Source organism: Candoia aspera, chromosome 7 (genome assembly GCF_035149785.1).
Source record: "Candoia aspera isolate rCanAsp1 chromosome 7, rCanAsp1.hap2, whole genome shotgun sequence".
Classification (NCBI taxonomy): domain Eukaryota; kingdom Metazoa; phylum Chordata; class Lepidosauria; order Squamata; family Boidae; genus Candoia; species Candoia aspera.
In genome coordinates this window covers 22,609,501-22,626,087 of record NC_086159.1, presented here as the reverse complement: position 1 = coordinate 22,626,087, position 16,587 = coordinate 22,609,501, and the positions used below count along the sequence as shown (strand labels likewise).

Below are 16,587 nucleotides of genomic sequence, written 5' to 3'. Positions count from 1 at the left end.
GAGTTCTTAAACTATATTTTCCTGTCTTCCATTCACAAGCGTGCATTCTTTTAAAGGGGGGGGGTTGGGTGGAAAAAACACAAGGACACTTCAGTGCTCCAGTTTCAAAATGCAAAGGTATGATGTTATTTGTCATTGTGCCCAAAAAATCCTTACTCAGTAACTTTGCCAGAAGAGGGGGAGAGAGGGAGAGAGAGAGAGAGAGAGGGAAAGGAGAGAAGAGAGGGAGAGAGAGAGAGAGAAAGCAAATGCTCCTCCAGCTGTTTCCTGTCGACAGTGTCTGTAATGTAGATAAATGTGAGGATTTTCTCTAAATCTTCTTCTGTTTGCTAAATCTCACTCTCAAATCAGAGCAGATCAAGCCTGCGCAATGGAATAAAACTCCTCAATATTGATATGTGAACATCTCCTGGATTTCTTTTTCTTTTTATTCCCCCCTCATTATTCCTCTGCTAACCAATTCATTTCCAGAGTTTGCACTTAAGAAGCAATGGGGAAAATCAACAGTCTTTCAACACTATTATTTAAGTGCTGCTTTTGTGATTTCTTGAAGGTAAATCTTTCTTCCTATTTGATTTCTTTTTAAATATATATTTATAACTTTGTTGTATGATGTGTAATCAGATTTTGGCTTGAAGATTGCTAGACACTTTCAGTGGCATTATTTCTGCACTGGGAATTTATTTCTAAACTGCTGAACAATTTTAGCACAGCTGAGACGTGACTGCATGGAATGACTGCTCTGGACACAGCTTAGAAACTGTAAAGGTGAATCTATGGCAGGTACTTAAGAATTCAACTTGGATTAGAGAAACTTTCTGCAAAAATTCTTGCTCTGTCATATCTAAAATTCCCACTTACATCATTTGCTGTGGCTAATAACTGCTGAGTTGGATACAAGCAGTTTTGAATTTCACTGCAGGTGCAAATGTTGACATTGTGATACCCATTAGACAAAAAGTAGCTGATTCAATTCTCTGAGATTATTATATATCCAGAAGTAACCCAGAGATTACAGTGTATAGTCTTTATGGCAGCTGTTTATTGGCATCAATGTACAATTAGACTTTTTTTTAGTGGTTTCCTGTTAAAGTGAAGTTTGTTTTTCCTTTTCTAAAAGAGAAACCATGCACAGCTCTTTCTGCTCATGCAGAAAGATTCATGCTAAGTTTAAGCACTTATGCAGTAAGAAAAGTGACCAAACTATTTTCTCCAGTTTTATTTTACTTTCACAAAGAAGCTTTTGTCAAGCAACTTTTGATAGGATTTTTAAAAGTATCCTGTATTCAGTGCTCCTTAGAAACATAACACTCTTTTTAGATAGATTTGACTTCAGTAGATCCACTGACCTCTGTTTTTGTCAGCTGGCCTCAAGTTTCCATTCTCAGCAAAATTATATCCTTCAAGAATAAAGTTTTGTTTTTCCATTTTGTAGGCAGACTTGTGTGCAGCTGACAGTCTCCAATGCTGTAGGTGCCAATTTAGTTTTGTTTTTACTTTTTAAAAACTACCTTGCCTGGGTAAGATTTATCCATTTTAGTTTAATAGAGAGAAAGGATTTTATAACATATCTGGAGTAGGAACAAACAGTGTGTCATACAAATATTGCTGAAATCAATAGCCATTGGAGTGTCATGGTTATAATTGCAGAACTATGGACAGCATCCAACGTTCAGTTTATTGGAAGGAAGAAGATAAATTAGAAGTTTTGTTGTAAGCCTCCCAACATAATACAGATACCAAATAGCAATTAATTAGCAGAGTGTAGTGAAATAAATTGAATTTATAAAAGAAGGCAGACTCCCTACCACTAAACAAGTTACCTGAGAACCAAATCCTATTAAGTTTAGAGGGCTTTGTAGCTGAATCTGTGCATGCATGTTTGGAAGAAAGTCCAGCAAGTTAAATGGGACTTATTACCAGGTAAGTGTTTATAAGATTGCAACCTTAGTTCCAAGTGATATGTTTCTAAATGCTATGGTATTCTTGAAGTTCTAAAGATACCCTTGAGATTAGTACTGTGGGGACTTCTCCCAACCTTCTTCTGGATAATGCTAGCTGCACTAATTCTGCTAGACCTCTTCCATAGCAATTAGGACATCAGTATAATTTGTGAATGCCAATTGGTAAAAAGGAATACCCTGTACACAAAGGCATGACATGATATAATGTTTGTACCTCTCTGTTCTGAGAGCTTATGGGAAGGTGGTTCTGATAGATTCTGTATATCACTTCCTGCAACTACTGAATGCCAGAACCTGGATAGCTCCTAAAGGTAATGTGCTGCATATAGTCCTTTAAAGTGCAAAGGTCCATGAGTTCAGTTCCATGGGATAACATCTGGCTACCTATGTATAATGAATCCCAAATAGAACAAAACCACTTATATTGTCCTGGTGGTCAATGTATCTATGTTTGATTTCTTGTTCAAAGCTTCCTTGATATCATTTTGACTGAATACATTCCCTTATTTACCTGATGATGATGTCTGATAGAATGGCAGCTTACATGTTCATTTCCTTAGCATGGGTTGATACTTCTGTCTATGGTGTTCTTATTCCAGTTACTGTGTCTCTGAAAAGCACTTTTCAGTAAATTATAAGCATTATTATTTTAGTTAGTCACAAACTGGCTTTCACAGAAATTTCGCTAAAGCTTTTTTGTACACACTACTTGATTTAAAGCTTGCTGAATGGGAGGGCAAAGGAAGGTGTTAAAGCCAAGGAGCAAGCCATCTGCTGGCTACTTTAAGAGCCACTGTTTTGGACTGCTGTGCTCCAGATGCAGGAGAAGATACTGGATCTTCTCCTGAAGGAGAAATCTGTTGAAATCCCAGCTGTGAAATACAATTGGTCATTCATTACCACACTGTTTAGCCAGTCTTGCACAGTACAGAGTTGGACTCAGAGTCCAAATTTAATCAGACACTCTGATAAACCCCACCCACTTGCCAGGACTTGCTTTTAAAGGCCTCTGCCTTCAGTTCAGATTGGACACACAATAAATTGGGGACTCTCTGATCTATTGAAAAGACCAGCGGCCAAATTGTTAATTATCGTAAGTATTTTTTTTAATGACTCCATCATTTTTAATGACTTCATCTAAACAGAAAAGAACTATTAAAGTACATCAGAGAATTTTCTGTCAGCTAGATCTTCAAAAACACTATTATATGATTTATGGAATAGAATTTTGGGTCGATTTAACCAAAAATATAGAAATCCATTATTTCCTCTTCCCCAAACTTTGTAAAGCTATTATGGTTTCACAATGTAGGAGAAAACATTGAACTTCTAGGCAAGTGTGTGGTGTCACATTCTTGGCTCACACAAAGGAGTAGGAATAACACAAAGTCTCATTCTCTTGTCCTAGAACTGATATTTCTTTTTTACAGTGTGCAAAGTCTGCTGCAGTCTCAGAAAAAATAACATTGTTAAATGAAGTTTATGTCTGAGGCAAAGCCAACTGGGATCAAAACACTGTGTTAAATACACAGTGTTCTTTACTAGGTACGCAGTGCTGGGAGAGCTTTTTGAATTGCACTCTTGGGACCACGTCTGTGAAATCAGGTGATTTACCTCTGACTTAAGCATCTTTGAGGTATTATTAAATAGAGGAAAATGATATTATGAGAGCTGGGACTATTCCTATCTTCCATGATCAAACATAATGACCTTTCTTTCTGCTTCTGAAGTCACATTCATATATGTCTGTCTTTCTACTTTTCTGGAATGTTATATATTGAAGATGATAAACAGCTGCTTCATCTTCATTCACTCTTTTAAATATCTTTTTGTCTTTGTATTGGCTATTTCCATCATGCTAAATGAAGGTGTTGATCTCGTCTGTTACTGCCTTCTGTTGTGGGGTTGGCTAGTCATCATAGATGGGCTTTTGTAGAGAAATGCTTTGCATATAATGTGAAGGCCAAGCTAGGCATTGCTAAGTGTTGGTTTCTGTCAGTGGTTTTGATCCCCCACCCCAGGAACAAATAGCATGCATATCCTATCTATCTATCTATCTATCTATCTATCTATCTCTGTCTGTCTCATCTATATCAAAGTAAAGGAATGCTCTTGGGAAAAGCTACATAGTGGGAAAACTTGCCTTTCAGACACATATTTAGGCAAGTAACCTATGCAATCCTTCCAGCCATTGACAATAAAGTCTTTGGCGTTCAAGCCTTCTACTGAGCATCATTGTGATTTTCAATTATACTAGAATGTGGCAAAATTCTGGGAGGGTGGGGCAAAGAGAGATGATCATGATGATAATGCTGATTCCCTGTCATACAACTCATTTAGCAACAGATGTTGGAGATAAATTACTTCAGCTGTACTGTACTTTAGCACAGATGCTGAATTATCACAAATATACAGAAGTACAAAAAATATTTAGGGAAGGACACTCACACACACATACAGTACTTCTAAATCTAACCCAGTCAAGACTTGACATACTAAGTAGCAGTCATGGAGTACACAGTATCAATATATAGCAGGTACAGGGAAATGGAGTGGAGCATCTTAGAAGAAAGCATGGCTGCCTGGGTTAAGAATGGAATTGAAAGACTCCTCACTACAATGTTTTGTTACAAGTGTGAGAATTTCTAAGCTGCAGTTGTTGAGGTACTACCAATTCTTAGTGAATTCAACTAGGTATTTTGTAACTTCCAGAGTTTAATGGTGCTTGTGTTTGCAGTTTCTGCCCATTCCTCCTAGTGATTAAATTGTCTCTGATGTCAAAAAAAGATTAGCACACTGCAGCTGCCTTGTGCTGCTCCAGTAACACAACACAGCTGCTGATCCTAATTTAAACATCATTTATACAGGAGTTTAAAACTGCTTTGGTAGCTGGATCACACTCAATCTAGTTGGCCTTGCCCTTCACAGTTGAACCACACTATATCTGTTGAGTTAAGCCCTCTGAAAACTTACAATAAGCTGCCAGGATCAATAGATATTCAGGTGGGGAACCCCTCTGTTTTTAATAGTTGAGCACAAGAAAGCATTTTAAAGGGAGATAGATCCAAACTTTTTTTAATGTCACCCTTTCCCATTAATAATTGGAGAAATTGTGTGAAGGTTAAAAGACACAGGGGTTTTGCTTGAACTGAAATTAGTAGTTAACTCTTCAATATAGTGGGGCTCCATTTATCAAAATCCTGCAGATGCCTTCTTAGCACTGATTCACATGAATTTAATGCATGGAAGATGATTCTGGATGTCAACAAATGACCCATGGATTTGTGCATTGCAAGATAGAAATCAACTCCCACACCAAGATACACTGCTATGATTTAAAAATTGCACAAAAAAGTAAAAGATTTATCTGAAAATAACATGTTTTTGACAATTGCATGCTAAAGGGGAAATATTTTAACTGCTTTAAATTTATTTTAAAGTTCATTTTATGTTAAAAGATTTTTCTCAGATAAATTTGCTTTGATAGATATGAATATTAGGAAAAGTTGAATACAAAAGCTCTCTAAATTAGGAAATTTAGAGATATAGAGAAGGGTTTTTTTTCAAATATTTATATATGACATTAAAGTCATCAGAATATTGCTCTGTTTATGCAGAATATAAAATGGAGGGATTTATATTGGTCCAAGCTAGATATATGATGACTTGACTTGATCCATGTCTTAATTTTGGCCAATGATGAAATACTATGAATTTCCCATCAAAGAATGCCTCAGTCTAGGCCTCTCCCTGAAAGCTTCAGCTTCTTTACCTAGTCCCCCAACTCCAAATGTGTCCAAATAATAATAATTTATTAAATTTATATGCTGCCTGACTCCAAGCAACTCTGGATAGTTGCAAGAAAAGTGTACAGCTGTTACGTAGTGATTAGAATTAACACCTGCTTATTGATACTCCAGTTCCAAATTATTTGTTTCAATCAGTTGGCAATAATATAAATAATTGGATGGATGAGAAGCAAGAAACACACAAATGAAATAAGTATTATATCTGCAAATTATTCCTCTCAATTTACGGATGATAATTCTTTCACAAAAGAAAATACTTAAACAGAATGTAATAAATTTAGATTTGGGGAAATACACTTTTTCTTTAAAGACCAGTGGTCACAGTTGTAATTGCTAAATTGGCTTTAGTTTCTTTAGTCTTCAAATAAGTTTGAAATGTTTTTCTTTTAAAAATGAAGTTTCCTTAATAGAAGTAAAATCAATTACTAGCAGATAAAGTAAAGAACACAGTCGTGTTTTCTCTGCACCACGTTGACAAGGCTTAGTCTCAAGTGCCAAAGTAATCCTCAAAACCTATTTCTATAACTGCTAGTGACAATGCCTCCAGGCTACAAAGAATCTCCCACCTATTAGAATATACTGATGAACAAGTGGAACAAAAGCTAGAATGTAGGTGTAGAAAACTTCTGCTGAATTTAACTGAATTAAAATTTATAATTGAGCCTTCTCTCTGGAGTGAGAGCAGTGAAGGGTGTCTTCCTCATTTGCACTACATCTTCTTATAGTCATCCGGTAGATGTTGTCCATTGGTGATGGATCTGTTGCAGTCAAGAAAGAGAGATGACTGCACCCTCAAAGGCACTTTGTGTTCAGTTTCCAGGGCTCTTTGAAAATAAATTGCCCAGTTATATCAAAGTTACTGGGCAAAATTACTGGTGTAGTTCCAATACAGGTATTCGGAGCATTATCTGGTCTGGTTTTGTTGGATGGGGTTTAGCTGCTGAGATCTGCAGATGTGGAGATAGTGAGCATAGGCAAGCAATTACATGTAGACTTGATTCTTGCCCTTATTGACTTTTTATATTTAATAAGGAAAAAAACCTGGCTGAATTCAGAAGATGGTAAGCGAACCTTGAGCGAACGAACAGTTCTGACCTATAGATGAGATAGAGATAGAGAGATAAAGATTAGAGCTAACAGCACTTTCTGGGGCAATGTACTTGAGCAGATGGTTGGTGCACCACTCCAGGACCTCTCAGACCTCTAATAGGCTGGATCACTGTCTGTGCTGAAGCTGATAAAGGAGCACTCAATTAGTGCACTTGCTCCTTCTGAGGAGATTCCAGAAAGAAGTGATAGGGCATTATTAGTCTATTCCATACCAAGTATGCAGTGAGGTTTCTCATGACTCTGTTTTATTCCCTATGCTCTTTAAACGGCTATATGAAACCATTAGAAGTATATGGAGTAAAGAGTCACCAATAAGCAGGTGATACTCAGCACTATTCCTTGGGGCCAACTGATACAGGTGCTCCAGCAACTGAAATTCTGAACCAATGCCAGAGCAGAACAATGGACTGGATGAGAGCTAATAAACTGAGAATCCCAATTAGACAGAGATATGGGCTGTGAGTAGCTTATCTGCTCTGTTCAGTGGTGTATTTCTTCTTCAGATGCTTGTTGACACTCTTTAAAAAATGTTGTGATTCACGAGCACATACTGTATGATGTCTGCTAGCCATTGCACCAAGCATATTTATTTATTTATTTTATTTTTATCCCACCTTAATTATTTTTTATGAATAACTCAAGGGGGCGAACATACCTGATACTCCTTCCTCCTCCTATTTTCCCCATAACAACAACCCTGTGAGGTGAGTTGGGCTGAGAGAGAGTGACTGGCCCAAGGTCACCCAGCCGTCTCTCATGCCTAAGGGGGGACTAGAACTCTCAGTCTCCTGGTTTCTAGCCCAGCACCTTAACCACTAGACCAAACTGGCTCAATGACTTCTTCCCAGCAGTCATACACATCACACTTTGTGCAATATACTAAAAATTTCCAGCATTCATGCTGGCTTTATACTTTTATATCTGGCTTTTATTTATCAGAGGCCTATTGTACCGATTATGCTTTTTTATTCCAACAAAAACAACAAAACACTGACAAATCAGACTAATGAATTTTAATATTTTACCTTTAAATGTTGGTAGCACAATCTGGGTGGGGTCTGCAGGCTGCAAAAACAAAAAACAAAAAACAGGCTGGGAATGCATGTAGCTTATGGACCACAGGTTATGGAAACAGAACATTGGCCATATCCTTCGGATATCCTTCTATAAGGTGTACTGCACTCACAGAACTTACATTAATTTTAATGACACACTTTGAACTTTTGTCATTCATCAGACAATGTTTTGTTTAAATTTCTAATTCACTTTGAATTTCAGGAGAAACTGGGTGACAATCTAAAAATACCATGGAACGGCTATAAAAAGAACTAATGCTTTTTTTTCAATTAAGTTTTGCTTGAAATGTTTGTATCTTCCCCAATGTGCTTCAGATTTTATTTCAATCAAAATTTGGGGGCATACCTCAGAGAAAAGGCATGAAGTGAAACCACAAATAATTCTCAGAGGTCAGAAAGCCTGAAAGAAAGAAAAAACTGGACTTCCAGTCTGGGAATAGTCTTGTAACCTAATTTTATTTCTCTGTTTGAAATATTGTCCAGGACCTATTTGAATGAAGATTCTGACCTGTATAAAGTGCTGTCCAGTCAAATCAGTTTAAAAGTAAAGAATCATCAGAAATAAAAATATGAAGTTGCCCATAGACTTAGCCACTGGACAGGCTCATGGTTATTTGATGAGAATTTTCCCCAATTCTTTCTAAATGGGCTTCTGTGCTAGTAAATCAGCATATGTAACTTCTATTTAAAAAAGCATCTTTTCTCATCCTTTTTATTAATGCAGCCCATCCCCTTTTTCTTTCACCAATGTTTAAGTTTCCTTTCCCCAATCTGTTATGGGAGCTACCACATCTGCAAAGGACCAGGTTGGGAAAGTACTTGATGCAACTTGGCACAGTTCTGGGATTTTCTGAGTATTTTTTTTCTTCATTACAGGTGAAGATGCTCACCGCATCATCCATTAATTTCTTCTACTTTGGCCTGTGTTTGCTTACATTAACCAGCTCTTCTGTTGCTGCTGCTGGCCAAGAGACACTTTGTGGTGCTGAGTTGGTTGATGCTCTTCAATTTGTCTGCGGAGATAGAGGTTTTTATTTCAGTAAGTTTGATCATCCATTATTCCTTCTCTCACTGAAAAGTCTTACCACTTTTTCCAGCAGTTTTCAGGGGAATGCAAATGTTGGAGTCATGCTCAACTACAAACTCCTGTTCTTTCTATTCCCTCACCTGCGTGTGTGTGCAAGACTGTGTGTGCATGTGTGTATGTATCATATTAATCATATAATACTATACATAAATAATCATATAATAGAATTCTCTGAAATCCTAGTTTGTAGGCCAAATAATGTACATTATTCTGTGTGGGTTCAACATCTTCCTGCCTACTCCTCATTTTAAAAAAAACTTGTTTTGAAGAGTATTATATCTTCTAACTACTACTTTTTCTTTTCATCTTGCTATTTTTACTAATTTTACCTCTCTTCCACCCTAAGAATTTCCTCAGATACAAGATGCTGCATCTGGAAATGCTTTAGAACTGCACAATTTCACTTTTAAGCAATTTAAAAACTGGGTGTTATATCATTATTACAACTCTCTTCCAATGTCTGGTCTTTGTGGTTGTGTGAATTGTTGTTAAAGTAGGGAGTGCAGGATGCAGGAAATGGTAATATAAAGCAACTACTAAGGGTTGCATGCTGCATTGATCAATCCTTCCTATTGCCTTGGCTTCAAGATATTTGGAGAACAATGGTGGAAAAATTTCTGCCTGAAAAGTTTCGTATGAATGTGGCTCCATGAATTAAGAAGGAATCATAATGGAAGATTTTGTGGCTTGTGTGTGAGAAATCTTGACTTTAATATTGAACCCTTTGTTTAAAAGGATTATTTAATTGGAATTGTGAAATAAGAGCTCAGGGCAAGAAGACCCATGATCAGTAAGAATGGATAATGTGTTCAGTGGATGTTCAGTGGATATTATTTGGTTTATATAAGGCTTACGTTATCTTGATTTCTATTCTGGGGTACTCAGCTCATATCTAAATCAGTACTAACAGTTTCTCATATCCTACCTTTAAGCTACCTTCCGTTAACATGCTGTTAGCATTCTGGTAAAAAAAGGTTATCTTCTCAATTGCCACTATATGTCCAAAGTGTGCTATAACTATAACTGAGAAATGTGAGCATGTGATTTTTTTTTTTTTAAATGTAGTTTTAAAAAGTAGAAATACTTAAGAAAAGAATTAGTTATAAATTTGAGCATCAGTTATAGCATGTTATTTGTTTTTATACTATTTTCTGAATGATTCTTGCTCTAGCTTTTCACAGAAACGTCTCACACTGAATATGTGTTTTCACTTGGATTGGCTGAATCTAATGTGCAAAATGTTGATATAAGGAAAAATGGGGCATAGCTTCTAATTAAATCATTATGTTCAGTCTGGGAATCATTATGGGACTGATGTTAGAATAATAGGTATGAATTTACATGCAGAATGTTTTTAAACATCAAAAGTTTCAATATGAAAACAAATTTAAGGTTGGAAAGTAGAGCCTTAATGAAATGAAATTTCAATCACTCAATCAGATTCAATCTGACAAAATTATCTCATCCACTAATAGTCCTTCTGTTTTCTTTGAACTCTGTATTAAATGAAGAAAAATAATACTAGAATCTACCACACTCTTCTCATTAGAATTGTCAACAATATTTTTTTCTTCCCATTACCATTCCACTTTTGAAGTTCACACCAATTCATTTTGTTATTGCTGCTTAAACTGCATGCATTTTGAGACTGCATGCCTCCTTTGTACACACTGAACCAAACTAACATCATATTTAACCACTGCATGAACTTTTAGTACGGAAAATAGTAAGATGCACAGCACAGCACAAACGGTATATTGGAATGCACACTGAGTTAATGCCAGGTGCAGAGATACTGAGGAGTTCAGAGGAAGAACATTTCACTGATAAGCTAGTTTCTCACACAACTTGTTTTGTGCATGGCTATAGAAGTTTTACAAACCAGCCCCTTGGCATGGGCATGCCATGGCAGAACACAGCATACATACCTGTTGTCCGTCACAAGGAGCATTGTGTGTTTACTCCTGTATTTACCTTTAATAAAGCTTGTGATGATCATATTGGCTTTCAGCAACTCTTTCTTGGAAACCTGTCATGGATATTCCCCCCTGGAGGGCAATTACATTTGGGGATTAAACACCCTTTTATATAGGATATCTCAGGGGATGGTTCTCTCCCCCCTCACCACTTTGTTTAACAGCTATATGAAGGTGCTAGGAAGGGCCATCCATTAATTTGGGGTGCATTATCATCAATACCCTGATGATACCTAGTTATACATCGCCACTTGGGCTGTGATGGTGATACTGTGGATGTTTTTCTGGTGTCTGGAGGCTGTAAGAGCTGGATGGAATAAAACGGACTGCAATTAAATCTTACCATTTGCTCATCAAGATTCTCAGCTAATTCCAGTGTTGCCTCTTGATGGGGTGGCATGGTCCTTGAGGAAGTAGGTCTGTGACCTGGAAGTCCTTCTTGACTCATGGCTACTGCTGAATAGGCTGGTGGAGATCATGACCAGAAGGCTTTTGCCCAGCTTCAGCTGGTGCACCAGTTGCTGCCCTACTTGGATTGCAAGTATCTCACAATGGTGAGTCATGCCCTCAACATCTCTTGACTTGACTACTGCAATGAACTGTACATTTAGTCCTTTGAACATCACCCACAAATTGCAGTTGGTAAAAAATGTAGCAGCCTCTTTACTGGCAGGTACTACCTGCCAAGAGCGTAATATACCTGTGCTTCAGACCCTACATTGGTTGCCAATAGATTTCCAGATGCAATCCAACATTTAACCTATATAGCCTATATGACTTGTACTTACAGGACCATCTTCATTTACCTGAATCAGCCCATCCAGTATGTTCTTCCTGAGATAAGCTTTTCATTCTAGCCCACTTCCATGAGTTAAGAGGAATAGAAGCCAGGAGGCATTGTTTCTCAGTTACTGTTCTGGCCTTCCCTTGGAATTAAGGCTTGCCCCATCACTTAATGTCTTAGATGTTGCTTAAGATTGAAATTTTCTTTAGAACACTTATCCTATTTTTACTTTCAAGTTAGTTGCTTTGTTTTTGTACCTCAGTTACATAATTGTAATGATTTTTTTTATTGTGGATGTTTTAATTATATTGTTGTGGACTGCTCTGAGTGTTTTTTGCTTCAGTACTATTAAATTCAGCAACCACCCTGGAACCATATTGTCCCCAAATGTTGCATCATTCTGAGAATTTTTTACTAGTTGGCCTCCACTGTCCTGAAACACTCTAATATCTGCACATTTGATAGCAAAAATGGCTCCTATCATCCCCAAATTCCTTAGCATTGACTGATGATATTCTCCAAATCATCATCATCATCATCATAACAATAAACACTTGTGGAAAAAGAAATCCACTGTTAAACAAATTGTGATTGGAGCCCTTGGAGCAATAGTCCTTGGTTAGGACATGAATTATTAAGCTTTCACTAGTCTTTGACTGTGAATCTCATTGTAGATGATGATGATGATGATGATGATTTTCCCTTCATATATCAAAGCTTCCACTGGTGCTTCAATTTTTTCAATAGGCTTGGTACACTTCTGAAACAATCATAGTGGTAGTATCAGAACCCTGCTCACTGCTACCCTCATGAAACATTTTTTTACATACTCCCCACAGACATAGCTCCTGTTTTTCTCTAATTATAGAGCAACATCCTTTATTATACTGGAAGGCAGCAAAGTATAAGAGGCACAGATAAGCATCCTGGCACACAACCCCTTTTCTTAACACCTTGCTGCTTGCAACTGCCAACTAAGGCCTACCAATATGGTGGAAGTTGGTTTGTTTCAACAAAGAACAGTTTAAGGTTATTCACAGTTTGTGAACTTGTGCATATCAGAATAAACTATAATTGATTGAAAATGTGAGTGAAAGATTCTGAATTCTTCCTGGTTCCAGTATACTGGGAAAGGGAAGAACAAGGCTCAGTGCAACTCATGCCTTCACATTCTGCACAAATAAGGCCTCTGTGTATTCTTATTATCAATTATGATATTCAAGGACTTGGTGTTCAAGCTACTACTAGCTACTCTGAATGTTAAGTCAATGTAGCATTCATAATGGCCCACAGAACTCTTTCTTCTACTTCAGAGGCCTCGCACTCTTTCCTCATGGGCAATCTGTGGAGCTCCAAGTCACTCTTTGTGGCCTGTAACAATACTCAGAGCAAAACTAAGGCCTGCAGGTCATGAATCACTCAGCTGGTAAAGTGTACTGCCGAAGAAGGTGGCACTGCTCCCTGTCATTTCAACCGGTGCACCAAGGGAGGTGTGAAGGAACACCAGGAGGCAAGAGCAAAGAGGGGACTGATGGGAAAAAAAGAAGATGGGAAAAAGGAGGAGCTGACTTGCTGGCAGTCAAGAACAACACGAAGTGCCTTACTGCACATACTGCAGGACAAAGATTGCTAGAAGAGCAGCAGCAGCTTGCCAGTTTCAGCCAGGTTCTATGGATCTGGGGCCATAGCTGAGCGCCAGGTGATTGGTGGAGAGATACAAGGCTATGCCAGTCACTGAACCAACAGTTGCAGGCTCAGAAGAAAGGGTGATCCTGTGCCCAGGCAGAGAACAGTAAGACACCTTCATGGCTAAGGCTCCCCTTACCACTGCAGCAACTTCACCTCTGCTCTGCTCCCATGCCCTCACCTAATGCCTCAGGCAGAAGGCAGACCATGTTTTGACTGACAGGTTCCATGAACCTAATGTGGGATGACAGCACAGACCAGGCTCATGTGTGTGTGTTTGTGTGGAGGCATCTCTGCCTCTACTTCCAGCAGAGTTCCTGGAGTCTCTTCCACAGAATCAGGGGCTATATCAGTCTTTCTCAAACTTGGCAACTTTAAGACATGCGGATCTCAACTCCCAGAATTCCCCAGCCAGCATGTTGGCGAATAGGTCTGCTCTGGCAAGACCTATTCACAATATGAATGGAACAATCTCAGTGGCAATACAACAATCTCTCTGCAGCCATAACAAGGGCCAAGTGAGATGGCAGAAAAGGAGCTATGTGTTAATAGTATTTTTTAATCAAGTAAATAACTACTGTGTTCCTTTCATTTTCTTCAATTTTGACTTACTAGACACTTTTGTACCTATGTATGACAAAGCTTCAATGTTGTGGTCCTCAAGCTAATGAACCAGTGGTCCCCACAATGATTTGAATTTGAGATCCCTGCTCTACATTCTGATTTCCTTCTTCAAATTGTCTTCCAAAAGTATCAGTGACTACAGTGACTACTTTAGTGGTGTGGGCAATTTTTTTGCTCTATAAACTCAGTTGTATTCACAGGACAAATGTGGCATCTTGGGGCTGCCAGCTATAAAATTAGTATTTTCTTTAAGGCCAGGTCTAGCGGTTCTTGGCTAAATGGAAGATCTTCAGGAAAAATTAGCTGTGTAGGAAATTCTTAATCAGTTGACCAACTGGAAATCTTGACAATTGAGTCAGTCCATCCTCAGGATTAGAGAGAGGCCATCATATGACTGATAAAGAACTATTGAAAAAGATCCAGCGTGCCTGTTGAAATATACCAAATATACTCATGGATAAGCCAAGAATTTTAGGTGCCAAAATGCACCGAAAAAATCAGGTTCGGCTTATCTGTGGATGGACTTTCCATGAGTATATATGGTAATGCTTTTTAAAAGTACCCATATTTCCCTTATATACTCACATATAAGCCCACCACAGATAAGCAGACTCTTGAATTTTTAACCAAAATACCATGAAAAATGCCGGTCATTTCTGCATGTGTGTGTGTGTGACTGCATTCTCACCTTGTACCAAAACCAAATAAAATATAGCGATTATAGTTCAATGTATGAATTGTATCAGTATAAAGCAGATTCTTATGCTCTTGTATTCCAAACAATTCAGCCAAAGGCCTTGATTCCACAGTTCAGCCTATTATCTACAGTGCCATAGTAGATCTTGATTTATACTGTACATAAACCAATATTTGACCAAAGAAAAATAATACAGTACATATGCCCACCGCTTGAAAAAACAAATTCAGATTCACAATAAGCTGCAGGAAGCGGGACAGATGAAAAACACAGAAGAAAGAGCTGGCCAGGAACAGCTAGGTGATAAAAACCAAAGCAATCTTGAACTGGTTGCCAAATAGCATAAAATGTTTCCAAGTTGTCTCTCTTTGTACAGCATTCCATCATCTGCTGTTAAAGCAAGCTGCTTGGTAGCCTAAATTCCATGGCATGGGGAAATTGTGGCTTTCCAAGTTCACAATAAGATGCTTGGCAACCAATATAAATCTCTGTGAGGAGCGTAATGGCCCTTTGGGTCCAAACAGCTGGAAAATCATGTGAAAACCTATGTCTTGGTTCAAAAGGAATTGCAGGTATTTAAGACAAGACTTTGGCATTTCACTCTTTTTAAAAAAAAACCTCCCCTCCACAATAATAATGCTGTCAATCCCTAATTTATGTATTACATTTGACCCAGGAATTGTACAATGCTAGCAAATAGGCAAAGAATTCATTTTTCTACTTTTTAAAAAGAAAACAGAATTCGAAAGAAGTTGGGCAACAAGAAACCTGAAACAAAGTGAGGGAAAAAGATACCTTCATCACCTTTCCCCCATATACTTCCTAAAATTAAAGGATGCACATCTTTTTCTGAACCACCCCAACAAGTGGAAAAAATTATCTCCCATCCCACTGATCCTCCCCATTCTCAGTGCCCTCCCATAGATCTCCCATATGCCCCAAATAAATCATCTTCCTCCTTTACTTATCAAATATTGGGAACTATAATGGGGTAATAGAAAAAGCAGTGAGGGAAGTAGAATTTGTCTCTTCTCTTCCCTTTTATTTTTTTCTGGTTATACCTCAGTTTCAGTAGGTTTTAGAAGAATTGCATTTGCTATGTACATTTAAACTTCTTACACAACATTCAATGCACTAGATTGTGAAAAGACTGTGAAGAAAGGGACAACCCTCCCAATCCTTTCCATATGGGTCACCACCACCACTTATCAAACAAGGAAAAGAAAAAAACTGAATCTGGGTGGGCAGGAAGGACTGGCTGGCACATGAGAGGATCAGGAATTCTTCAGCTTACATTTTGACCTTAGCTAGAGAAAATTGTGTGGGTTTTAAAAGTTCACTTCTCATAGGAGAACAATAGAGTTCTGTGCTACCATAAAGGCTAAAAAACATATTATTTCATAAGCTTTCATAAATTATGAAAGTTCTCTTTATTTGTACATCCTCAAAGGTCTCCTCTGAGCCCAGATTGGAGATCTTTTCCCAAAAAAATTGTGCCACTAATTCAGAAAAAACAGTAGCTGATTCTCTGTTCTTAGCATCACTCTTATGATTAAAACATTACACTTGTTAAATAATAAGTATTAGGAGTAGACTAGAATCTTACAGTAGATCTCACAGTGATTTTTAAGTAGCAAATAAAGGTTTCTGACTTCATGGGCTAACAGTAGCATCAACCAAGTTACTTTTTCTAACTAAATTAAAGGATACTGAAATGAAGTAGTCTTAGATACTACTCATGTCATCTGTTAGCTGATCTTTCAATAAACTAAGC

At 37.8% G+C, this 16,587-nt stretch overlaps 1 protein-coding gene across 3 annotated transcripts in view; it reads left to right on the top strand.

Moving 5' to 3' along the window:
- The first annotated feature begins 310 nt into the window (after positions 1 to 310).
- IGF1 (insulin like growth factor 1) overlaps positions 311 to 16,587 on the top strand; it is a 70,527-nt gene continuing 54,250 nt past the window's right edge. For 2 of the 3 annotated variants that reach the window (XM_063308115.1, XM_063308116.1), the window contains exons 1-2: positions 2,980 to 3,057; positions 8,836 to 8,998. In XM_063308115.1, the coding sequence (XP_063164185.1) occupies positions 8,842 to 8,998 (157 nt within the window). In that variant the 5' untranslated portion in view covers positions 2,980 to 3,057; positions 8,836 to 8,841. Of the gene's footprint in view, positions 554 to 2,979; positions 3,058 to 8,835; positions 8,999 to 16,587 lie in introns of those variants that run through there. The other variant, XM_063308114.1, reaches the window with a different exon arrangement.